The 27,951-nt window shown below is 35.2% G+C and overlaps 1 protein-coding gene across 3 annotated transcripts in view; it reads left to right on the forward strand.

Moving 5' to 3' along the window:
- Positions 1-27,951, forward strand: part of LOC150094147 (uncharacterized) — a 387,756-nt gene that overhangs the window by 317,072 nt on the left and 42,733 nt on the right. For all 3 annotated transcript variants that reach the window (XM_090412301.1, XM_090412300.1, XM_090412302.1), the window contains 3 exons: positions 3,258-3,396; positions 6,682-6,755; positions 24,064-24,221. In XM_090412301.1, the coding sequence (XP_090268427.1) occupies positions 3,258-3,396; positions 6,682-6,755; positions 24,064-24,221 (371 nt within the window). The remainder of the gene's footprint in view (positions 1-3,257; positions 3,397-6,681; positions 6,756-24,063; positions 24,222-27,951) is intronic.

Raw genomic sequence — 27,951 nt, forward strand, 5'->3', positions numbered from 1 at the left:
TCACCCACAAACACAGTTAGGAGCAACCAACCACCATTGGACCACTGTCTGGTTATCAACCAATCGGATTACAACCTCACACAAGGTGAACTCGCTACTGGAGAAAAGTTTAAATTATGCCATTGCTCCGAGGTCAGTAAATACACTAGATATAATATATCATATCGAGAGAGGTTTAAGATCCCTCCCCGCCAATTTAGCTGACAAAATACGGATGGAAACTGCCTGTTTACTAAATTCAACCAAAAACTTAAGCAGTAACCTAAACAAAGCAGATAAGCTGGCCCTCAAATCCCTAAAAAAATAACTGTGACATTATTATCACAAAAGCAGATAAAGGGAACGCTACTGTTGTTTTAAATCGGACAACCTACATTGAAAAAATGAACCATTTGGTATCGGACCACAACACCTACCAAATGGTAAATTACAACCCCACGCAACGTAACAAAAAGAAAACTACTGAACTACTTAAATCAGTTAACACGTAGCCGGAAGAAACAATTAAAAAATTAATACCACAGTATGCCTGCACGCCCAGAATTTATGGCCTGCCAAAAGTACACAAAACAGACACGCCATTATGTCCAATTGTGGAAGGAATTGACAGTCCAAATTACTACTTAGCCAAAAAATTAGCGGTCACACTCAAGGAATTGGTTGGTCATTCCCCTTCCTACATAAAAAAAATACACAACAATTCATAAACAAAATTAAAAATATTACACTCAACGATCAAGATCTATTAGTCAGCTTTGACATAACTTCCCTTTTCACCAATGTCCCAATCAATGATACTATCCTACTCTTACAGAACATATTTCCACCCGACATCACGGCCCTCTTTGCCCACGTACTCTGCTCCAGATGTTTCGTGTGGCAAAACAATTTTTACCTTCAAATAGAGGGTACAGCCATGGGCTCCCCCCCCCCCCCCCAATAGCAAACTTTTATATGGAAGATTTTGAGCAACGAGCTCTAGAATCGGTGTGCCTAAAGCCCAAAATTTGGCTCAGATACATCGACGATATTTTCACCATTTGGCCCCATGGCCGCCAAGCACTAGATACATTCCTTAGCCACCTGAACAAACAACACAAATGCATCCAATTCACCATTGAAATTGAAAAAAAAAAAAAAAAAACAACTCTCTTCCGTTCCTAGACACACTTGTCACATGTCTTCCTTCAGGCTGTCTCTCCTTCTCAATTTACCGCAAACCTACACACACAGGCCAATACATACACAAAACTTCTTATCACCACCCAACACAAAAACTAGGGGTCATAAGCACCCTTAAACACAGAGCTCAAACTATTTGTTCAAATGAACATGCTCTTAACCATGAATATGAGACCATCAAACATACCTTTATAAAAAATGGATGCAGTATAAAAACCATTCACAAGATCCTCCACAAAGATACCACTAATAACAAAAAAGATTTCAAGAATGCTATTGCTATGCCATATGTTAGAGGCAGCATTTCAGAAAAAATAGACAGAACACTATACAAATACAACATCAAAACCACCTTTAAACCCCCGACAAAATTAAGACACCTACTCAGTTCTTCCAAGGATTCCCTGCCACACTTAGCCCACCCCAGGGGTTTACAAAATAGATTGCACATGTAACATACCATACATAGAGGAAACAGGGCGAACCATCCCAATCAGAAAGGATGAACACAAACGTCACATAAAATACCTCCATTTCGGAAAAACCGGCCTTTCTGACCACGCACACCAAACATACCACAGAATTGACTGGAAAGGTACCAAGTCCCTACACTGCACCAAAACTTGGTTCGAGTGGAAATTCAAGGAAGCATGTGAAATGCTCAAACATGATCCGAATCTGAATAAAAATGATGGTCTTACAGTTCCAAGAATGTGGAGGACCCATCTACAACCTTCATAGTAACCACGAAGAAAAATCTCAATACAAGAAGACTTGGTGAAGTGTTTTTTTTTTTTTTTTCCCCTCCTGAACATTCAATAGCAACCTGTACTGTACAAATCTAGAAGTTAATCGTAATATAACAATATAAACTGTATAATTCCAGAAGAATCCTAGTACGTGAGGACTTTAGCAGAGTTTATTGTTTATTTTATTTTATTTATTTATTTATTTTTTTATCACTATAGGGCAGGCTAAGAAAAAAGATTAGTTAACAACGTAGATGTAATTTACTTGTATAGAGTGCAACAGCATGTAGCTTGTTCTTCTTCTTATTATTATTATTCCTGATACCTCCAAGGAGTCTGAAGACTCATCGCGGGAGGACATCTTCAACTGTCTCTACACCTTACCTCTACTACGAATCAACGCCATCTACCGCCCACCTCCAACACCACCACAACTAGTAATTTTTGTCTGTAAATTGCGTGTGTTCTGAAGGGCCGATTTGTATGTATGCGGGATGAAAAACCAGAGTTTCCAGGAGAAAAAACCCTGCTACCTCCGTATGAGATCGGCTAACTCACCATCGATTGAAATTGACCAGATAAAGATTCCTCCTGTCGCGACGAGAATCGAACTTAGGCCTATTCCAATCGAAGGGCGCAATGTACCGTCGTTCTTCCAATTGCGCTACGGAGGCGCTTACACATGTATCCTTCTGAAGATGACCTCAATACAGGGGTCAAAACGTAAAGTTATTATTTTATTATTCATCAGTAAAATAATCTTTTCAGCACGTGTGTTTTGTGTCCCTAAATTCATAAATATGAATGCTGATCACTGTGTAACCTTAAAAGAAAGATGTTTGGATAATGGTTTGGAAAAAATTCTGCACTTTTTAAGGAACTTGATATTTGGAGTTTTCAGGTCATGTTTGGAAAAAAAAAAGTTTACAAGAAATAAATGAAGAATTTTTGAGAAATGATGTGTTATGTAACCTGTTAGCTGTATCTGGTTGAAATAAAGGATATTCAAATGTAAACATTAGTAATTTGTTATTGTATCTTCTGAGAAGGACATCTAGTATAATTTGATGGTGAAACATATATTGTAAACATAAATATTCACTTAAATATGTTCATTTAAAATTTATGAAAATCTGATATTTATCATGATGGATATGTTATTTTGAATTTTTTTTTTTTTTTTACATTGACAGAGAAAAGGACATTCTCTGTCATTTCTATATCTGATATTTCTTCTGAGAAAGACACCGAATAGAAACACTGCAATTAAATTAGCATGCACATTAAAAATCTTAAGTTGTAATTTATTTTTTTTTTACTTGACAGAGAAAAGGACATTCTTTGGAAACGTACTGATCACCTGTCTCACCTGCGCCGAATACAGGCAACAGATCGCTGGATGGATGATCATGAAGCCACTTACTGCCTTGGTTGTAAAGCTAGGTTTTCTTTTATAATACGCAAGGTGCTTATATACATATAATTTTTTGAATAGTTATCTATTGATATGGTTAGTATAATTGAAAATGTGAATGTTAATTTTATATATGTATTTATATATATATATTTTAATGACTCCAACCCATGAAATATTGTAAACTATACTACATCAAGGTAGTACCAAGAGTTCACTAAGGATTTTTTTTTCTCTATTTTTATTAATTTTATATATTTATTTATGGTAATAATCTGGAAATCCTGATAAACTGGAGACCAAACATGGAACTTTTTCAAGTGACTTCAGGTCTCCATTAAGTGAGGCATTGGTGTCACACCATGCAGTGAAATTGATCTGCTACTAAAGGCAGTTGCAAGCATTCATACAGCCTATTGTTTGGAGAGTGGATTTGCTAACCACTTGGCCTTTGGAGAAAATCATTAACAGCCAACTTTTTCATCACCTGAAAGGTCATCCATTAATCAGTGACTATCAGCATAGATTCCATCATCCATTTGCATATCAAATTTATGTCCAAATGGAACTTTATAACATTATTTAAAATTATTGTGGCAGACATTACCTTCTGTTATCATTCTGCTTGTGCACAAATGACCAAGGTAAATCACCCTGTTAACTCAAACCACTGCATGCCACATGTGCTCATTTGTCATTAAAGAATATTGAATAGCCTAGATACAAAAAAATCTTCTGATCTTAATAGTATCCTCCTCCCCTCAAGTTGTACTCTTTTCTCCATTCTATATCATCTATGTTATTCTCTATACTCTCATAGCATCTTTCTAACAGCATTGGATGTAAGATGCCTGTATTTAGCTCACATTCCATAAATGGGGAGATTAATGACTGTATCAAACTATCAATCCATTATTCTCATCTCATCTTATGTGAAATAGTGGAGAAAATCATTAACAGCCAACTTTTTCATCACCTGAAAGGTCATCCATTAATCAGTGACTATCAGCATAGATTCCATCATCCATTTGCATATCAAATTTATGTCCAATGCAGATCTCTTAGCCTATATAACTCGGTGCTTAATACATGACATTATTATTATTATTACAGGTATCTCCATGGAATCAGTAGACTCATCGTGGGAGACCCAAACTATCAAAACAATATCTATCATATCATATCTGTTCTTGAATGGAAATATTTGGAGATGTTTGTGCATTTGCTTGACATTTTTAGGATATTTGATTTAATCTACTATAGACTCCTACTCAAATTGTATGCATTGCCTTTCCACATTAGTAATTAAGTGGCCCATATTCTCTGTGTATTACAGTGAATGGCTTCCTTTTTTATGATTTCTCTACTGCTACTTGGAGTATTCCACTGCTGGAGTGTCTTTCACCTGTCCTCTTTCTGATACCCTCTTTATCCTCTTTTGTCCATTCTGGTGAGTTATAAATGACTCACCAACCTCACATCCTCCTCTATAAAATTGCTGACAGTACCCATTTGACAAACTTTGTAGTATTCAAACATGTAGTATTAATAATATTCCCCTAATTGATACTGTATCACTAATAAAAAATGTTCCTACAATATCATAGATCTATACAATTTTGCCATCCATGCTCGTTATTTCACTGAAAAACAAAATACAGATTAGTGTCTATAATAGTTTAAAACTGTAAACATGCATATTAGTAACACAGAGGAAATTAAAATAATTCGACTTTGTCTAAAGTCCTAGGCAAGTTATCCTCTGTGATTGTTAGTAGGTAGTCTTGGTTGTTGTCTCAGACCACAACTTTACCATCAACCAAAAATATGGTTTCTCATACTCTTGGAAGTTTAACTTCCACATTTATATAGGTTAGGTTGGTTTTTAAAAACATTGCTGATTAAAAAAAAAACAAACAAAAAAACTGTCATATTTGTTACTATGAAGTGCAGTGGTGCTTTTTTAGTTTGATTCTGTGGCAGTGTTCATGGCATGGTCTGCTGGACCTGACTTGGTTGTGGCGGATGTATGATTTATGTTCTTCCTAATGGATGTTAGTAGGTCTTCTAGTCTATCCATAATACCATCTTGCAAGTATGAGGAACTCTGTATGTACCTGTAAGTCATATGTGGTTTATGACTTTAAAGTTCTGGCTGTTTTTCTGAAATTCTCCAGATACAGGGAATAGTAATTGCATTATTATAATTTGTATGTTGAAAGTGTTGTGGGGAATTAAGCTTTTTTTTTTTTAAATTTTGTTAGCATTGTCATTAGATAAGAAGGTATGGTAGATATGGTAAGCTTTTCTATGAAGGGCATCTGGTTAGAACAGAGATAGACACTTTTACTATTTTATAGTATCATATTGTTTGGGTGGAGGGTAGTAGAATGCTGTTAGGAATATGTGTTATTAAAGCATCTAGGAAGTACAGATTAGTGTTATTTTCTTCTTCTGCACTAAACTAGATTCTGGAGTGTTGGCTGTGGTGGAGAAATGTTTCATGTGCTTGGCTGTGTAGACAAATGGGGAATGCATCATTAGTATATCTTACCAGAGTAGGCTTAGTTTGATAGCTGTTGAGAGTATTTTGAAAGAAATACTTCATGTAACTATTGGTCAGCAGAAATAAGAAAGGGAAATCCACAGCAGTCCCTCCATTTGTTTGTATATATGTTTTGTTTTTCCATGAAGGATACAAATATTGCAAAAAATTGACGTGTAAGAAGAAAGAATGCATAGCATAAAAATTAAATGACAGAATAACAGTTTGTTAGAGAAAAAATTATAATTTCAGTGGTTATTCTAATATGTTTTATCTCCTTTCCTTTTTGTATTGAGAATTGCTGCAAAACCCAGTCAAATATTCTGATAATAAATAATAATTTTTTCTGCAGTGTAAGTTGTTATTCTGTAATTTAATTTCTGTTATCTTGTGTTTCAGTAAAATAACCAGCATGGATGGCAAAATTGTATAGATCTGTGATATTGTAGGAACATTTTTTATTAGTGATACAGTGTCAATTAGGGGAATATTATTAACAAGAAAGAGAAGCGATCTCTCTTCACTAGTATTTCCCTGAATGACACCATACCACTAATAAAACTAAATCCCATCATCTGCCCAACTCAATATAACATTTTTCTAGGATAGTATATTAAATAAATAATAAGCATATATTTATTTATTTTATTATTATTTTTTTTTAGTTATTATGATTGTTATTATGAAAATCCGGTTTTCAGTTTTATTTTATAATTTCTAAAAGGTATCTAAATAATAAATCTTGTAATTATGTTTCTAATTAATTCATAGCTTATTTTTCATCTGTTTAGCATCACTGCCGCCTGTGTGGTAGGATCTTTTGTTATAGTTGTGCTAACAATTGGCTTATGACTACTGCTAGCAGGTAAGCAGTCTTTTTTCCTTCCTGTTCACTTAGAGAAAATAATATAGTATAGCTATTTTTCTTATCTCAACTCTACTCTGCTTGTTTCAGGATTTTACTTTCATATATGTTCATTATTATTACTTAAAACAATACTCTCTTTCAAATGACTGAACCTAAATGGATCGCAGACATGACACTGATGTTGCCAAACTTTCTGAAGTTTTTTCCTTCTCTTAATTTCCCTTCCAGTATGCATCCTTATAAGTTGTAAATATAGTGGATCCTTTGTTTACATGGCATATGCATTCCTTAGACCCTCACATAATCAAAAATCATATAAATAGAAAAGGACTTTACTATTCAAATACTGTACTCCTCTTATAAAGTGTGGGAGATGCATTCTATTTTTTTATTCTTTTAGCTTAATGGATGTGTTTGCCTATCAAAGAAAGTTACAGATATTACTTAACATGCAATTTTTTTAATCTATTTAATTATAATACAGATATAATTAAGTAATAATAATAAACATTTTAAATTAATACCATTAATTTAAAATGCATAAATTTGAGTTTGTGACTTTCTCTTCTTATGAAGGATTTCTTGATAGGGAACAGCATATTCCAGCATTTTCTACCTGACCATAGAACTGCTCTATGTTGGGATCCTTGTTTCAAAGATCAAAAGACAGGAGTCAAGAAGTTAGGCCTCCTTCAAACATTTCATTCAAAGTTAAGAGGCCTGGCAGTTATTGCTGTTGCTTCTTCTTCTATGTGATTTTCAACTCCAACAACTTTTCGTTGCTCAGTTCAACTGTCTGAGGATCAAGGAAATTTTTAGTTTCATTTTCATTGACTTCATCCAAGCCAGCTCTTGAGACCATCCTTGGTGTCATACTTAATAGCTGTATCAGTATTGAAGTTTTCATTTCCCTTGAAATTTTGTGCCACATGGTCTTGATTAATTGAAAGTTGCTTTCAGTGGTGAGCAGATATCCACCAAAACCTCCTCATGGAAATATTCAAATTGTCCATTTGGCTGAGAGTGATAGACATTATAGAGTGCACATAATATGGCTTGAATGTTTTAATTACTTCTTTAACATAACTTTAGTCCTGGCAAACCAGTGGCCAAGTTATGTTAGGTGCCATAAAAGCAAATTTGGTGTTGTCACTCAAATATTTGCTGGACTCTGGGTGATTTGGAGCATTATCCAGGACAAGGAGAATTTTGAAAGAGCTTTCCTTCTCTGTGCAGTAGGACTTTAATTTTGCATGTAGCTCTGTACTAAAATAATTTAAGATGCCACTTGCTTATATGCCTTTTCATGTAGGCATACCAGTAGATTTTTCTATGGTAGATCAGCAAAAACTTCAGTTTGCAATTGTCCTCTGTGTGATTGTTTCCTCTTGAGTGGTGTAGTGTAGATGTTGTTTGGCAGTCATCTTCAAAATAGACCAGTTTCAATCCATATAAAAGATTTGTTTGACTCAGTAGCTGTTTTCTTTTATGGTTGCTTTTAGTTCATCTGAATATTTATTTTCCATCTTCTCTGTCTACAGATGCATCATCTCCTGTGCTGATGTTCATAAAGCCATATTCAATCCTCTACTTGTTAATTCCAGAGCTTGCAGTCAGTTTTGTCTTTTGTTCTTAAATTTTCATTGAGGCTTTTGGCCTTTGCTGACATTAACATGAGGATTATCAGAACATTTTGTCTTTTCTGATGATACAGTCACATTGACAACAATTTTTAATTCTTTCTAGTATGTTACAGTGTGTGTGTGTGTGTGTGTGTGTGTGCGTGCGTGCGTGCGCGCGTGCGTGCGTGCATGTGCGTGCGCATGTGTGGATTGAATTAGCAGCAGATAACAAGCAGTTGATTGAAGTCATCAGGATACCTCACGCAAACATTGCTTGCTTACACTTGGATAAAGAATATGATTTCTTGGCAAGTTTAATTTAATTTATTACCAATAAAAAACTTTTTACATCTATATCTAATGCAGAGAATTTTAATAATAAGGTGATGCACCTTTTTATTACTTGTATATGAGAAATATGACTTCCACATTAATTCAGTTTGTATATACACAGTGTGTCCGTTAAGTAATGAGATTGCTTTTTAAGGATGGCACTTTGAATAAAAGTAACAAACATGTTTATAGTTTCAACCACTAGAGTGTGTTGTAATTGCAGGGGCAACTTTTGAGTCAGGTGATGCAGCAGCTTTCGTGTAGCAACTGCTGAAGTAATGTGTGAGTGGAGCATGTCAGAAGTTGTGTCTTAGAGCAAAGAGCTGTGATAAAATTTTACTGTAAATTAGAAGTAGAAGACCAAAAAACGTCTATGGCAATGACTGCCTGAGTCATGCACATGTGTTCTGTTTAAGAAGGGGAGGGAGGGAGTCCCAGGAGGATGAACCATGCTGTGGATGGCTAGTTTCTGCACAGACAAATGAAAATGTGGTGAAAGCTTGGGAAATTGTTGCCCATGACAGGTGAATAACCACTAGGTTACTCATGGTAGCTTGGCAATAGTAAAGAAACAGCCAGATTAATCTAAGAAAGAGATTTGCACAAGAGGAAGGTTTGTTCAAGGTTTGTGCTACACACATTGACACATGAACAGAGAGAGAGAGCACTGGGTTGCCTGTTGTTCAAAATTTCATCCTTGCAGTTGATCAAGATCATGATGTGATGTGTTGCAAATAATTGTCACTAGTGATGAAAGTTTCAGTTTGATCTGGAAACGATGTGGCAATGCATGCATTGGTGTGGAATGTCTTCTCTCCAGCAGAAGAAAGTCAGGTTGCAAAGATCATATGTCAAGACAATGGTCATTTTTTTTTTTTTTTTTGATTCTTCTGGAATTATCGACTGTGAATTTGTTCCTGAGAGCACTAGTGAACAGTTAGTATTATTTAGGAGTAATGCAATGTCTGCACACCCATATGCGATGTGTCAGGAAAAAACCGTAAACCACAACAATTGGTTTCTGTTGTACAACATTACGCTCACTCACTGTGTGCTACCTGTGAAGCATTTTCTGGCTTTGAAGCTGATCTGTGTGCTCCCCCCCCCATTCACCAGATCCCCCCCCCCCACACACACACACAGACTTTTCCTCTTCCCGAAGATGAAGTGTGCTTTGAAAGGGGAGCTCCTCAGTGACATTAAGGACATCCAAGGTGGCGTGACCCAGATGCTGAAGGAGGTTCCTGTTTAGAACACTTCCACCTTGCCTTCGAACACCTGTATGGCAGATGTAAATGTTGTGTGGATTTGGATGGAGATTATTTTGAATTTGTGTAATTGACAATTCCAATTACAGTTCTTTGTTTTGATATAGTAATTGTTGTCTCATTACTTAACAGGTACACTGTATATCTTCTGGTCCCAACTGATGATTTTGACCTCAGCAAAGGTTGAAACTGGTCTGGGTTGTGATTGTTCCCATAATGCATAGAATTATATGTGCCCAAAAGGATGTGTGCTTTGCATGATGAGATACTAAGGCACAATTGATGATATCATCAGCCTCATATACATACCATTAGCCTAATCATGAAGATATACTTCATGTGCAAACTCTGTTTACTTATTGGATAAAGGATTAAACCAGAACATAATTTCTTGGCATGTTGAAGCACATAGCAGTGCACTTGATTTAATGCCCTGCTTGATTTTTTTCATTGTTGTTCCTGATGGTGCATAATGTGCTTTTGTCTAAAGTCCATACATTCCTCATCATGATAATTGACTAGCTGCTTTCATTGCCTTATCAGTCTATTTTTTTTTTTTTAATGGATTTCTGGCACATTATAAACTATCACCATCATCACCATTGAATGTCAAACTTGATGTTTATCAAGTTTGACATTCCTGCAACTCGTCTTAATTTGGTCCAAGAAGATGATTATTTAAAAAAACATTTCAGAATCTCATAAATGTAGTCTGGTTCAACATGGAATTTGCAACACTAGCCATGGGATCCAGCAGGATAACTGTGGTTATCCAGCTGATGATGGATAACCCTATTGCATCACTTTTTATAATGATTGCCCTATTGCATCACTCTTTATAATGATTGCTTTTCAATGCCAAAAGGTTGCGAAATCTTTCCCAAAACGCAAATGATACTATGGTTCAGAACCTTGCCTACTCCTCATTTGATTATAATTTGCTGCTTTGTAATTCAGCATGTAATTTTTTTTATTTTTTAATCCCAACCCCTCCCCAACAATATAATCAGATTTAACTGCATGCTGAATTACAAAGCTGGAAATTATGATCACCTGACGAGTATATTAGGTTCTGTCCCATGACATTGTTTACAAGATGGAAAGGTTATCAGCAATGCATGGGAAGCATTTAAAAAATACTTGAATGATGCAGTATTGGAAAGTGTCCATAGAGTTCAAAGAATAAATAGGACAGGATGGATTTGTAATTTTATTAAGTAAGAGATTTGTAGGAAAAAAGATGATGTGGAAGGAATACTGTGTGTATAAGGATGATGTCAATTATGAAAATAAAGGTAAACCAGAGAGTCGCAACTGTTGTACAGAAGGCAGTCTGGGTATGAAAAGAAACTGGCTCTGCAAGCTAAAGAAAATGCAAAAGAATTATATTATTATGCTGCATGTAAAAGACAGAATGAGTATGAAAGGAATAACTCTGTTGAATATAAATGGTATGTGTGTGACAGATGTAGAAAAGATTGTTCAGTTGGTGAGTGCCCATCTTGCTAAAAGCTACCAACCTGGTATATGTGACATTGAGCTCACTGCTAACTCTACACTGGATGAAGAAACAGATGTGTGTGGAAGAACTGTTATACAAACTGAATTTTTTAGAGCTGTTGCACAAACTGAATAATAATTTGGTAATAGGAACTGATGAGATATCCATACAGATGCTTAAAGAGTGTTCATCTGAACTGACTGTTCCTTTGACCAGGATATATAATTTGAGCCTCAGAACAGGAAAGATTCCACAGAAGTGGAAAGAATATATGATAATCTCCATTGCACAAGGGTGATGCAAAGATTGATGTATCCAACTATCAACCTTTCAGTATCTCTGGAATGGTGGTGAAGATTTTGGAAAAATTAGTAAAAGCTTGTATTCAGAAGTGGCCATCCCTTAGTAAACCTATGTTGTAACATAGCAAAACAGCAAATGATACCATGGTATAATTTGCTTTTTTAATAACATTGATAATGTAAAGTCATGCACTTTGGTGTAATGAGATATCCAATGTCATATTACATTGTTTGGATTATGCTAGAAGGAACTGATGATCTGACTAGGGAGGGATCTTGGAGTTTTAGTAGATGGGAAGTTGAAGTTCAATGGCCATATAGCAAAGATTGCAAATACAACTTGGAGGATAATTGCAGTGCTGAAATGAGCCCTAACATATAAGGATAAGGAAATTATTTTGTCTCTTTTCAAGGCTCTGATACAACTTCACTTGGACTATTGTGCACAGGTCTGGTCTCCTGGTTTTTGTAGTGATGCTGATACAGTGAGAGAGTACAAAGGAGGGTGTTAAAGATTACATCAGGATTGTGGAATACACATTATGAAAACCAGTTGAAAATTTGTGGACTGAAAATATTAGCAAACAGGAGAATGAAGTGATATGATTGAACAAACTTCTGAAAGGGTTATACAAGATACGAGTAGATCTAATTTTTCATTTTATAGAGGGTGGGGAGAGGACAAGAGAGCATCCATGGAAGTTGAGAATGAATGTCTTCAAGAAGCAGGTGAGAGCTAGATTTTTCTCACATAGTGGTTCGTGATTTAAATGGATTGGGTTTGGAGGGTGTGAGTGCAGGTAGTATGAATAAATGAATTCAAGAAAAGATATGACAGCTGGTACAGGGGATGTAAGCCTGCCTCGATGAGCCACCTGGAGGTCTTGCTTATTAATAATAATAGTAATAATAATAATAATAATAATAATAATGCTCTTTGATCTTGAGTTCCTTCTGTCACATTCTGCTTGAGGAAGTTGTCTTGTAACTGCTCAATAAATTCAGTTTCATTCTTCTCATGAGATTTCCCAATCAATGTTCAGATAATTGAAGTCATCCATGATAATTGCTAGTTTTACACCCATCATGTTTATTTATAATGTATTTTCTCATTACTAGCAACTGATCTACTGGGTCTGTAACAACATCCCACTATGTATTTGATCTTGTTAGACTCCACCTCATACTAGATGACTTCAAAGGCAGTGTCACATGGAAAATTGTTACTAGTATTGTAGTGATAGCTCTTTATCCTAATTCTACTTAAATCATTATTATTAACAGCATCCTTCCCTCCACCTCCTCTCCTATCCTGTCTATCCTTCCTAAAAATACTGTACTTGAGAGGAATCTCAGAAGCAGATACGTTTAATAGGTCTCACTAATGCCTACAATCTGAGGTCCCAAAGACAAGAAACTCCTGGCATTCATGTATAGACATGTTATTTGCATGCATTTTTGCATACTCACTTGTCTGTGTGACACATTCTGCGCATGCTTATAAGTCTGAACATGACAAACACAAAATTGTTCATTTCCCATAATCTTTTCCATGATAATATACATGTCTATCATTAATAGTTACATAACATTGTTGCTCTTATGCACAAATTACCACTATTTGTCCCATCATAATCTAGTTTCCTTGACTCTCTGGGTCTCACTTCAATTAATAATTTTTCCAGACTCCTGATGCCAAATGCATTCAAGTTTATGCCCTCTCTCTTATTCAGATCCATTGTTCCCTCAAAGTCACTCCACATCGAAGTACTCACAACTGTTCTTTCTACACAGCCTATGCTTTGAATCATTTTCCATTCTAGCCTTTCTTAATTCTGTGTTATATCTAGGTAATATACTATTATCACTTTCTTGCTCTTCACTCTTACTTCTTCCAACAGTCCTTTCATATTATCTCTCATGCTGTGTTTATCACCAGACAAATTGTTAGTTCCTGGCAAAATTACCATCTCTTTTCTTTTCTGTGTTTCAATTACATTTGTTCATTTTTTAACACCTGGAATATTCTTAAGTAGTCACACAGTCATATGTTTTAATATTGCATCTCCATACCATATAATATTCTTTTTATAATTTTTTTTCTCCTTATGCTGCTTACCTTTCTTGTCCTTCCAATGCCTCTCTTTTCACTTTTCAACCTTTTCAAATTCCCTTGTTGTCTATCTAATAATTTGCTTTATTAGACTGATGATGAGGCTTTATTTAACATATATTAAAATGTTGTAATTAACAAATGAAACACTTACAATGATTTTCTAATTGATGAGAAGAAAAATCATACCCAATTTGAAACAAAGTGTTCCTGTTTTTCAAAGCAAGAGCTTCATAGACTTATCTTAATGTCACACATCACTGAACTAAAATGAAATCTGGAATATAATTTTCCTTCATGAACAGATGTTTGAAGAAAGGAGTTTTTTGTTTTTTTTTGTATGTGTTTTTTTAGAATTGAAATGGCAAGAAAAAATTTTCTCATGATGAAATCAACACTGTGTAACTGCAGTTTAAATTTAGAGCTTAGAGTACACATGGTTAAATGCTGCTGTATGGTGCAGAAACTTGGATCTTGAAGACGACATCAATAAAAAGACTTGAAGCCTTTGAGATGTGGTTATAGAGACGAATGTTAAAAATCCCATGGACAGCAAAAACGTCCAATCAGAAAGTACTGGAACAAATGGGGAAATCATGTGAACTTTTAGATACCATAAAAAGAAGGAAACTGCATAGCTTGATCACCTACTTCGTAATGAAAAATATAAGATACTTCAATTGATTATAAAAGGGAAGATAAATGGAAGAGGAGGACAAGAAAGATGAAGAAAATCTTGGCTGGCAGACATCAGACAGTGGACTGGCATGAACTCTGAGAGACTGCTCAGAGTGGCTGAGGATCGCTCAAAATTTGCCAAGGTGGTTGCCGACTTCCAGTAGGAGATAGCACTCAAAGAAGATGTGTTTTTTGGAACTCTAGGGGAAATTTTGTATGTATGCTTTCAAATAGAAAGTAAGTAAAATGTACAAAAGTGGAATTTAAGGAAGGTTCTTTTACATATCAAGGAGAGCTAAATAGTGAAACTCTTTCAGAAGTTTGAGATTTTAATTCAACTGATTGCATAAACAGATGCTCACGATCAGTCTCATTGGAGATGAAGACTACAAAAGCAGGCGAGATTCAACTAAATAATATATATATATATATATATATATATAAGATACTATATTTGGACAAACTGATCAAGTAAAGGAAGAGGTAACGGTAGCACTTAACACTAAATATAAAGATAAATTATTAATTGACAGGAATTTCAAATAAAGTGATATGGACACATTTCAATTGAGGATTGAATAATGAAACTTATTTGTGCCCATGGCCCCACAGAAGCTTCTAATAAGGAAGAAGTTTAAGAATATTTTGAATCATTTAGAGAAGGGAACTGACAGAAAGAAAAATGAAAATCTGGTCCTTGTTGGGGATTTAAACAGCAGAGCGGGTAATGAATATCAGATATTTGGGAAAATTTGGAGAAAAGGGCAAACCTAATAATAAGGGTAAGTACCTATTAGATTTCTGTTTGGGCCACAGACTAGCTAACACCACATTATTCCAGCATAAAGATGTGCATAAATTCATTGGGAGAGAAGACACAAGAAATAAGAAAAGTCTTTGAAAGTTTTTTTACTTAAGTTTTACATTAAATTAAAGACTTTCTAGTTGTCAAGATACTTCACATGCAAACTTTACTTGCCTACACTTGGATAAAGGATTAAACAAGAATATAATTTCTTGGCATCTCTAATTTAAGAAAAAGTCTTATTGACTGTGTTATTGTTGATAGGAATGTCTTCATGCTAGTACAGGATACAGGCATAGTATACAGTAGATTTGAAATAAGGAGTGATCACCGTTTGGTTATGAGCAGAATAAAAGTGAATATTTTACATCATCATATGTTCACTGGGCATCCACACCAGGCCTCACCATCCTGTTGTATGCTTTTCTGGAGGCTTCAACTCTCTGAAGATCAGTCACCCCACACACACCATCCATCCATCTCATTGATGGCCTACCCCTTCCCCTTTTTCCAGGAACTTTACCTTCTGTTACTATTCTGAGAAGTCCTCCTTCTATCCTTTCAATGTGTCCAAAATATTTTAACTTTCTTCTTTCAATATCCTTAAGGAGCCTTAAAGTTCTACTGATCTTTTCTAACGCCCATTCATTTGTGCACCTTTCAGTATATGATATCCTCAACAGCCTTCTGTAATGCCACATCTCAAAAGCAGATATCCTTTTCTTATCTGATTTCTTTAGGTTTCAAGTCTCACATCCATAAGTCGCTGTTGGAAAAACAGCTGAATCCAAAATCCTCAACTTTGTTCCCATGCAGATAGATCCATCCTTCTAGATTTTAGACAAGTCTCTTCTTGATTTAACCATTCTTTATCTGCTTCTGACATTTTCTGAACAGCAATTCTTCATATTAATAATGGATACCAGGTACTCAAACTTGCTGGCTACCTCAATTCTTTCCCATTAAAGTATGCTTGTTTCTCAAGAGCTTCCCTGTTTGTATTTCCTTTGAGAACCATAATCTTTGTTTTGCTAGGATTGAGTTGAAGTCCTCTGTTATTACTGATCTTGTTAACTTTATCAAGAATTTGTCCTAGTTCTTCTTTGTCATTACAGAGGAGTATGGTATCATCAGCATACCTCAGATTACATCCATCTACCACCTATCCTAATTCCTGTCTTGAATTTATCCAATGCTTCATGCAAGATGTCCTCTGCATATATACTAAATAAGTGAGGAGAAAGTAAACATCCTTGCCTAAATCCTTTTCCAGCTTGAAGCCAATCAGTTAATCCAACACCTGTTCTTACCCTTCTTGCTCTCTGTACAGATTAACTATCAACCTGATAGTGTGTTGAGGAAAATCCATTCTTTTCATTACTTCCTACAGTTTCACATGCTGAACACGGTCAAAAGCTTTAGAGTAGTGTAAGAAACACATTACCAGAGGGAGTCTAAATTCTTTATATTTTTCTATGATCTGTCTAAGTCAAAGGATCTGATCTCTGTCCTTACCTTTCCTAAAATCTGCTTGTTCCTCGAGCATCTCTGCCTCAACTTTGGCCTCAATCCTATTTAGCATGATCTTCAATAAAATTTTGCTTGTAAGAGATATTAAACTAATCTTTCTATAGTTTTTACAAGCCTTCATCTCTTCCTTCTTATGTAGTGGTATGAAAACCGACTTCTTCCAGCCATGATCCTGTCTCCTATATCCTTGTAATCAATCTATGAAACACTCTTTTCCATCTGCACCTGGGGCCTTATTGCTGTTAAGCTACTTATCAGCTTTTTCAACTTCATGCCAAGTGAGGGATCCAAATCAGAATTTTCCTGGTGAGAAGGCTCCTCCAAATTTTCTTTATCCACTCTTACATTTCTTAACATTATTCTTTCCATCTGTTTTTGATTTCTAATTCTTCTGTTAGTTTTAAGCAGAAAGGCAAACAGTTTTCAGAAATTCAAATCTACAAATACTGGTAAAGTAAAAAAAAAAATTAAACAGTGTGAAAAAAAAGAGACAAACCTTGGAGTGTCCACAGCAAGTTCTGATAAAAACATTAATTTATTCAGTAGGGTTGTTTGGAAGGATAGAAAAGTCCAGGTTAAATTGAAAGCTCAAGAAGTTAGAGGCAGTTCTGGAAAGGAAGAAAGCTTATTGATACTTCCCATCAAGTAAGTCAGCAGAAGCCCTGAAAGAATACAGAGAAAAATGTAAGAAAACTAAGCTGTGTGTAAAAATAGTTAAACAATGAAGTCATGGGAAGACTTCGTTGAGAATATAGAGGATAAATATCATGCAGCAAAATGTTTATAGAAGCTGTTAAAAAGCTTAGAAAGGAAGGAAAGAATACTGTAAAAGGTATCGGAGATGATAATAATGACATCAAAACTGATGATATTTTGAATGTTTGGAGTAATTTTGAAAGATTATTAAATGACACAATGGTGATGGAACAAGGGTAGAAAATATAATATTACCCCACCTTATGATGATCCGCTCATATAATGCTCTTCCGTTATGACTACTGGACATTTATACAACACCTCATTTGCTCATATGATGCTTTTAGCAGCATCATGCCATCATGAATCAACTGATAAGCAATTTTCGTGAACTGTTTGTTTACAATGTTGTTTGCTGCATCTGTGTAATTTGGTATTTCTCTGTGAATTATAAACAGTTCATAACTATTATTTTATTTTATTGTTGTTAATAGTGGTGGATATACTTCAATGTAAGGGTGCTGTTGCTTCCAGTGAAAAGAAGAATATGTATAAATCTGTTACATTAAAACTAAGGTTAAAATGATTAAATTGTTGATGATGGTGTATCGAACACTTGATAGTCCGCAAGCTAAACTTACTATAACAATAGCAGTTATAAACAAAGACAAAGTCCTTAGTGAAGTGAAGAGTGCTACACTAGTTAATACTATAGTTATCCATAAATGTGGCAATCTTATCGGAAATGGAAAAAATTTTAATGGTATAATTGATGACCAAACTGATTGGCATATATGTTCCCTTAAGCCAAGCTGTTCAGAATAACTTTTATATGTTTCAAAAATGATTCTGAATTTTTTGTTTTCATAACTAGCATAAATTAATGCTTTATTTATGTCATTTATGCATGTATAGACTGCTTAAAAGCATTATTAACCATTATAATGATAAAATTTGCTACACAATAGTGTTCAGAAACCTAATGTATCTTATGACTGTAATATGCCTCTGTTCAGGAGGAATGCAGTCAAGAATACATACCAGTACTTGAGGTAGAAAAAGCCATCATAACACCTGAAATATTGAAAAGTAGCTAGAATAGATGATATGCTCAAATACATAGCTTTAAGTTTTACAGTGGCTGTACTACATAATTCAGAAGGTAGAATTTCAGAGATGATTGGAAAGAGCTCAGTGTATCTATCTATCTATGAAAAGGGAAATAAACCTGAATGAGAATTACTGAGGAATTTCTCTATATAGTGTCCAGGTAAATTTATGCAGGCATACTTCAGAAGGAGCTAAGAACAATTGTGGAACGGAGACTTGGAGAAAACTGGGTAGATTCATCCAAATAGAGGTGGTCATGATTAGATTTTTACTTCTAGACAAATAGATGAGAAATCATGGGAATATAACAAGGACCTGTATTTAAGTTTCTTAGATCTGAAAAAGTCATATGATAAGATACCAAGAGAAAAGCTATTCAAAATGCTACAATTTATATTGTATTCTCAATATAAATTGGTCTTTATATTGAGAATACATAGTATATATTTCATTTGTAAGTCAACAGTTAAAACTGAAGGAGGTACTGGAAGATGGCTTGATGTTAAATCAGGTGTAAGACAAGGATGTACACTCTTATCTGTTCATCATATTGTTGCATCAAACTTGATATTGAAATTGGAGATATTCAGCTTAGCTCATTACTTTATGCAAATGATGTTATACTTCTGAATAAATCCATTACAGGTCTTAGGAATAACTGCTGTAGCAAATTTGATATGAAAATCAGCAATAAAAAGGCAAAAACCATAAAAATAATCAGGAACATGGAAAACTATAGAATAAGTAAAGCAACTCTTTAGGCACAGTATTTTAGTGAAATAGCAATTAAATATGGTGATAGACAAGAATAATAAAAAATTGGCATGGTAGAGAATCAGTTTTGATTAGGGGACTCAGAAAGGCACTTGACATTGGTAGCTTTAAGGAATGTGTGAGCAGAGAATGGAAGAGGAAAGGTTAACAAAACAGATATTTAATGCCAAAATGGCCGAGAAAAAGATTCAGAGGAATAGCAAGCAATAAATCTTCATGGATTTATGCAGCAAGAAGTGTATTAGTCCTGACAAATAACAGACCAGTTTGGAGGAAAATTGTCGATAGCAAGTTAGTAATAAAGTAAACTTCTGATGTTGCTGTTATCCTGTACATCCATCGAGGATACATATCACAAATTTGATGATGAAACATACTGGTTACTCTTTTTGCTAGCTTTGTACTGCTCATCAGATTGCTGGTAATTTTCTCCTTCATGCCCTCCAGAATTTTTTTGCAGCTTCTCTTTAATGAAGCTACTCATCCATCTAACTTCTACCCTGTTTTTTCTTTCTGATACTGCATATAATCTGATATGGATTTTTCAAACACCTCTCGACCATTTTTCATGCACTGCTGACATTTTTTCTCTTAGAGATTCTTGTGCCATAGCACAGGATCAGGAGGTAGTTTGAAGCAATCATAGTCACCTGTTCTCTAATTTCTTTATACCTCTTAACTGAAAATTCCACATTTTATAAACTCATGTCAAGATTGCATGATCACTCTCTCTCTCTTAAAATGGACACCGATATGTTGGTTATAGAGAAATCGTTTGATACTCTCACCAAATTCTACACCTTCATACTGAATTTCCATCATCTGCTATTTTAGATATTTATCTCTTAGTAGCTATATATAAATTTTATTACTTTCCCTCCATATGACCATTCTCCCTTTTCAGTCTTTGCTCCTCACATAGTTGAATCCTCTTCCTCTAATAATTACTTGCCCTTCAGTTCATCATCATCATCAAATTCCTGCTATGTACCCTCAAGGGGTGTACAGGATATGACAGTACTACATGAAAAAATTACATCATTACTAACTTCCTATCTACAATTTTCCTCCAAATCAGTCTGTTACTTGTCAAGACTCCAACATTATCAGATCTTATATTTCTATCGTCTAAGGCACTTTGTACCATATCAATCCACCTATATCTTGGTCTTCCTCTGGGTTTTTCCTGCCAACCTGGCAGAGAACACTTGTTTTGCTAATCTTTCCTCTCCCATTCTATTTAAGTGACCATACCACCTGAGATTAGCTCTGCTAATGCATTCCTGGATGCTGACAATGTCAAGTTCTTTCCTAATATCCTCATTTTTAATATGATATTGCCATTGATGCCATCTGTTCACGCCTCTAATCTTTCTCAGGACTCTCATATCTGCGGTCTCTAGTCTTTGGTCAAGTGTTTTACTTCTGACCCAGCTCTCAGATCCATAAGTTAAAACTAGTTTGAACACTGTCTTGTATAACGGCTAATTTAGTATTCCGACTAATTTCTCTCTTATTCCATATGAATTTATTCAATTGACTTCCCACCATGCCAGCTTTGCTGATTCTGTTGTCTATTTCTATATTTAATTTACCATCTTCAGTAAAAATTGTGCCTAAGTAGCTGAAATGTTTTACTTGTTCCACAGGTTCTCCATTCACAACACAGTTGACATTTTCAATGATTCTGCCTATTTTCATTGTCTTTGTCTTTTTATTGCTGACCTTCATACCATATCTATTACAACAGATATTCAATTTAGTCAGAGAATCTTGCAGATTTATTTAGAAGTATAACATCATCCGCATAAAGCAAAGAGCTGACATTAACATCTCCAATTTTGATATCAGGTTTAATACCACTTTCCTTCATAATGTGATCCATATAGATAATGAATAACAGAGGGGATAATGTACATCCTTGTCTCACACCAGATTTAACATTAAACCATCTTCCTGTACTTCCTTCAATTCTAACTGCTGACTTACAACTCAAATAAAGACTAAGTATTGCTTGATATAATGCCCCATTGACACCATATAACTGCAGCGTATTGAATAGCTTCTCTCTTGGCACCTTGTCATATGCCTTTTCCAAATCGACAAAACTTAAATACAGATCTTTGTTATATTCCCATGCTTTCTCGACTATTTGTCGTAAAGTGAAGATCTGATCCTGACAGCCTCTATATGGCCTGAATCCAGCTTGTTCTTCACCAAGCTTTTCTTCCACAATTCTTCTCAACCGTTTCTCAAGTATACTGGCATAGATCTTGCCAGGAACACTCAGTAGGGAAATACCTCTGTAATTCTCACATTCAATTTTATTTCCCTTTTTATATATGGGTACTATGAGAGCTCTACTCCAATCATCGGGAATTCGTCCCTCTGTCCAGGCTTTCTGAACTATGCAGTGCAGCCACTGTAAGACTTTTATACTTCAGCATTTCTGGTTGAATACTTCAGCATTTCTGGTTGAATATCATCTACTCCTGCTGCCTTTCCACATTTCAAGCCTTTGATGGCTTTTTCTACTTCAAGTATGGATATGTATTCCTGACTGCATGCCTGGTCAGTGTTTTTTAGCACTGTGCTGTCATCACTGCTTGTTTCATTTAGCAGTTTTTCAACGTAATTACTCCATACTTCAAGGATATCTTTTTCTCCTGTTTTCATGTCACCTTTATCATCTCTAACTCCTTTTACAGCACTCTTTCCTCCATTCCTAAGCTTCTTCAACAACCTCCAGAATATTTTGCCACCTTCTTGATATTTATTTTCTATATTCTTGCCAAAGTCCTCCCATGACTTTTGTTTAGCTAGTTTTACACACTGTTTTTAAAGTCAGCTTTCTTACATTTGTCTCTGTATTCTGTAAGAATAAAAGCTGACTTATTTGCCAGGAACTTTTGATATGCTTTCTTCTTTTCCTTCACTGCCTCTTTAACTTCCTGTGTCCACCAGGGAGTTCTGATTTTTTTTATCCTTACAGACAACCTCACCACATGCCTCTCTGGCAGAATCAATCAATGTTTTCTTCAGAGTTTGCCACTGAATCTCCAAGGTTTGATTCCTGTTCTCAAACTCTTTCATTTTCTTTTCAATAATCTTTCTGTATTTTAGTCTACAGTTCACATCTGAGAGCTGCTCAACTTTTATTCGCTTGAAAACTTTCTTACATGTTATTCTTTTCAATATGAAATTCAATTTTATCCTGCTCAAGACTAAATAGTGATCACTTCCAATTTCAAATCCTCTGTACACTCTGGTGTCCTGCACCAGGGAGAAAACATCACTATCAACAATAACATAGTCAATGAGACTTTTCTTATTCCTAGCCTCTTCTCTCCATGTGAATTTGTGCACATTTTTATGTTGGAACATGGTGTTAGTAATAACCAGTCCATGTCCTGAGCAGAAATCCAACAGATATTTGCCATTATTATTAGCTTTGCTCTCTTCTCCAAATTTTCCCAAAATATTTTTGTATGTCTCACAATCATTTCCTACTCTGCTATTTAGACATTTACGACTAACTTTTCCTTTTTCATTGTGTCAGTTGCTTTTTCTAAAGCATCAAAAAATTCCTCCACTTCTACCTTAGTAGAACCTTCTGTGGGACCATAGGCACAAATAAGTCTCATTGTCCAGTTCCCCATTCTCATATTTGCCCACATTACTCTACTTGAGACTGACTGCCATTCAAGAAGATTAGCCTCATATTTTGTGTTGAATACTATGCCCTTCAGTTTATTGTACTAATTTGCCAATGCACGATGTTAACACTTTCCTTTACAACCCCTAGCCTTTATCAACAGTTGACTATATATTTTGTCATCTCTCTGCTCTCCTGTTGAACTGTTGCTGTTTTTTGAGTATCACTTCACCAGGTGGCTCACACGCTACTCAATAAAATTAACAGAATGCTTATAAAATGTGGTGCAACTTGTACATTTTGCATTGCAAGACAAAATTTGGTTTGGTAGTGTACAGTAGAATAACTGCGAAATGAGAAGACAGTGAGAAATATTGAACAGGTATCAGGATATTGCACATACATTTTTACAGGCATGAGTAATTTGTATTGTGTGCAGATCTGTTAAGTGGCAGATCAATTTTTATTACATGCTCCGAATTTGCATGCTAGAGACATTGTTAAAAATATTCATGAAAAACATTTTCTGTTAATTTTGTCTGGCAGTGTGTATATACATGCATACATAAATCATGCTACACACACACACAATGTTTTAATATTGAGTGAAAACCAAAATAAGTATTTTAAGCGCTGATGTAACCCATGGACCTGCTATAGCTGTAAGCTGGAAAGCAGTTTCATAGGGTATAAGATTATTATGTGTGGCCTAGATGATTATTAGTCCTACATTAATAATTCTAATGGAATGATAGTTTTTGGATTTTTGAAATTTTTTTATTTATTTCATTTTTTAGTTATCTAATATATTTAATATATTATTCAAATGTAAAGCAGCTACTTGTTTAATTTACTGAAAATAGATGTTCCCGATAAGTTAATTTCTTTTTAGCCAAATACTTTTATTAATATTTTCAGCCGACAGTCAAGAGTGTGTAATGAATGCTACATTGGCCATATGCAGTTTGAAAATAATAAGGATGGTATTGTTCCTTCTGTAACAGAGGATAGTGAGGAGGAAGAGCTTGCTTCCACAGTTCATAATGCACATCAAAGTGTAGGGGAGCTTGAATCAGGTATTTCATTATTTAATGAGAATATTTCTGCAATATATCACTAGGTGACATGCCAATGTTTTCCTTGTGGGATGTCATAGAAATGTGATTTTTGTGGTTTTTTATTTTACTTTTGTTGTAATGGTATTGAGTGCAAATGTAAATAATTTTCTTGTAGTATGGTTTATTTGTAATATACAAATATATTTTGATAACATCACAATATAATAACAAGAAAAATAATGTAAAAAAATGGATGTTTATGATTAGTTTTAGATGGTAAATGAATTTTATTACCTAGTGCAAGACAACTTCCCCACTATTGGAAATCTGAAATGGCTTGAAAAAGTTTCATATTTGCTCTCTAGAGCAGGGCTTTCAGATCAGGAAAAAATGAATAAAAAATAAAAAGAATTATATAATTAAAAAAAAAAAAATTCTTTACTTACCTATAGCACAAATGTACTATGTGTTTACAAAAATCTTCATTTAAAAAACATTCAGTTAATGAGAAAATCTCGTTTTTGACATCATTGTAACATTTTTAACACACACACACACACACACACACACCTGCAAGAGATATACAGGATGCTATGTGCAGTCTACGTAGTTATTTATATTATTTTTAGGCACATATCACCAGTTTGCATCAAGATTAATTCCTTATTTGTCTGGTCTCCAACAATGGGAAAGTAACATTTTGGTCTTCAAGGCAACAATAACTACATAAAGCCACCAGATCTTGGTCTCTTTCTCTAGTCTTTTTCATTTGTTTTGTTAACCTTTCCTTTACTTTTAATTTTTCAGGAAATGACAACATATACTAAAATATTAATTAATAAACTTCAATCAATACCTTCCAATATTTTGGCACTGTTACATTGCCATCTTCTGGGAACATAAAACTATGATATGTGCATGCAGACGTTAACAACAAGCAAATGAGGCTGAAGAAGGCAACTGGTGTTGGTCGTTAGAGTCCTAAAGATGCTCCTTAGCTGAGGGCTGATGTTCTAAGGATGCAAGCTTCCCAAATTTGGGGCAGCCTCATGCACCCAATTTTTAGAGCTGATTCCAGTAACAATCTTTCATATTTATATTTGCTACGGTGTAGTAAAGTGGCTTTCTTCCAGCATATTCTGTGATGGGTATCTAGTGCATGGTTTGCAAGTCCTGAGTGGCTGTATTGGTGAAATCGGATGTAGTCTTTTTGTTCGGATGTCCTGCTTGTCTTGCCATAGTAGGACAGTTTACAGCTGCAAGGGACCTGGTATACTCCAGGTAGGTCTAGGGGAAGTGGCTAGTCTTTGGTGGAGCGGATAAGTGATGCCAATTTCTTATGTGGTTTGTAACAGGTAATATTTGTTTAGGATTTTTTTGAGCTTTTCAGACATGCTCCGGATATACCGAATGGTGATAGATTTAGTGTAATCTCTGTCAAGAAGGGGGGAGGGGAGTTGTGGTTAACTGGTTTTAATATTTTCTGGATTTTTGGGGGGCTGTAGCCATTGGCTAAGAACAGTGGTGAGCTATAAGGGACTTGCGTGAGCCCTTTGTTAAATTTTTCTGAAATTTGCGAGCCCCTTGTTGTTCTTGTTTAATAATCTTGTAAAACTAGAAAATACCACCGTGGAATGTATACATGCTACTATAATTAATTACTACTTTAAATTCATATGGATTTTCTGATGACTATATAAAATATCATTTCATTACATTTTGTTCTGATGGAGCTAGTGTAATGTTAGGAAATAAATCAGGTGTTGCAATCAAACTTCTACAAAAATTTCCCAACGTTGTAATTTGGCATTGCGCTCATTTCATTTACACTTAGCATTAGACGATTTGATAAAAAACATTAAAGCAATAAATCATTTTGAAATATTTATGGATAAATTATATGCTTTTTATCATCAATCACCAAAAAATCAATGAGAATTATATACAATTGCAAAAGACCTTGGGTATCAAAATTTTTAAAGATCAGCTGTGTGTTTGGACCACGATCGGCAGCTTGCAGTGTACGAACGGCTCTTGCTTTGTGGAGAAATTACCCAGCTTTATGCAAGCATTTTGCATCAAACGATAAATATAAGGGTTTTTTAAACCAACTTTTCAATTTGGAATTTTTAAAAGATCCAGCATTAATTGATTGATATCCTACAAAAATCATCATATCTGTCAGAAGCTCTATAAAGTTGAAATATAAGTATTATAAGGGCAAGGTTAGGCCTTTTTTTTTGCTCGACGATGCGAGCCCTTTGTTAAAATTTCCATAGCACACCACTGGCTAAGAAGGTGTTAAGGATATGGTTAAGTTTAATAGTTAGGACGTTGTTGTCTGAACAGATTAATTTAACCCTGTAATATAGAGTTTTTATAATCCCATGTTGTTGTGAAGGGGGGATGGTTTGCTGGTGAATGTATCTACCGGTTTTCTCTAAACAGAATAAATAAGGATCCATCAGGCTAGCTTGTAATCAGTGTCTAGAAAAGGGTGACTGTTATTGTTTTCTTTTTTTCCAAGGTGAACTGGATTCTAGGGTGTTGATTGTTTAAGTGTGTCATGTGGCCAAATAGTGAACACTTCAACCATTACCATGAAGCTTGAAGCATTCAGTGCACTTGCACATGGACACAACTTAGTCTTAGCACTGGGAAAAAAAAAAAAAAAAAATCTGAAGAAATAATGATACAGGTGGAATGTGGTTTCTGCAACCTTCCCATCCATATTGCTAACAATATCAGACTGGATGTAGCCAGAGTTCTTACCAAAGCTAAACCACCAAAAACCAACCTATTAAAGAAGAACTAAAAGCTGTACAAGAAATGAAGAACAGCAAAATAGTAATCACCAAAGTGGATAAGGGAAATGCCACTGTGGTTCTCAACCAAACAGACTACACAGGTAAGCTTTCAACTTTACTGTTAAATCGTTCTACCTACCTCCCCATTGAATATGATCCCACCAGCTCCCAAATCATAACACTCCAAAAGCTCCTTAAGAAAGTTACTTCTTGGCCTGAGGAAGTGACTAGCAGGCTAAAACCTTTCAACTCTAGACCCCTCCCCGATGGACTGCCAAAAATCCATAAGCAGAATGCCATTACATCCCATTGTGGATGGCATTGATCCCCCCCCCCATACAAATTAGCCAAATATTTAGCCAAAGTGCTCACACATTATACTGGCAACACACCGTCACCCATTAAAAACTCAGCCCACTTTAAAGCCAGTATAGAGAACCTCTCACTCCAACACACTGACATAATGGTCAGTTTTGATGTCTCCTTATTCACAAATGTTCCACTCAAAGATACGTTGATCTCATCCAAGATTTCCTCCTGATATCTCAGCCCTATCTCAGTTCACCATGAACTCAGGCTATTTTGTTTAACAAGGAAAATTCTACAAACAGATAGAGGGGACAGCCATGGTTTCTCCACACTCTCTCCATGCCTGGCAAGAGTCTTGAAGAAACATTGTTAAACTTGGTCCCACAAAAATCCACTGTCTAGCTACGCTATGTGGATGATGTGTTCGCTGTTTGGCCACATGGCTTAGACACACTTAAACAATCAACATCCCCAGAATCCAGTTCACCTTGGAAAAAGAAAACAATAACAGTCACCTTTTTCTAGACACTCTGATTACATGCCAGCTTGATAGATCCTTATCTTTGTCTGTTTACAGAAAACCGATCCATACAGGTAGACACATTCACCAGCATCACCCCCTTCCCCCTCAC

Source organism: Typopeltis vanoorti, chromosome 22, assembly GCF_054136105.1.
Source record: "Typopeltis vanoorti isolate ZY-2024b chromosome 22, IOZ_Tvanoo_1.0, whole genome shotgun sequence".
NCBI classification, from domain to species: Eukaryota; Metazoa; Arthropoda; class Arachnida; order Uropygi; family Thelyphonidae; genus Typopeltis; species Typopeltis vanoorti.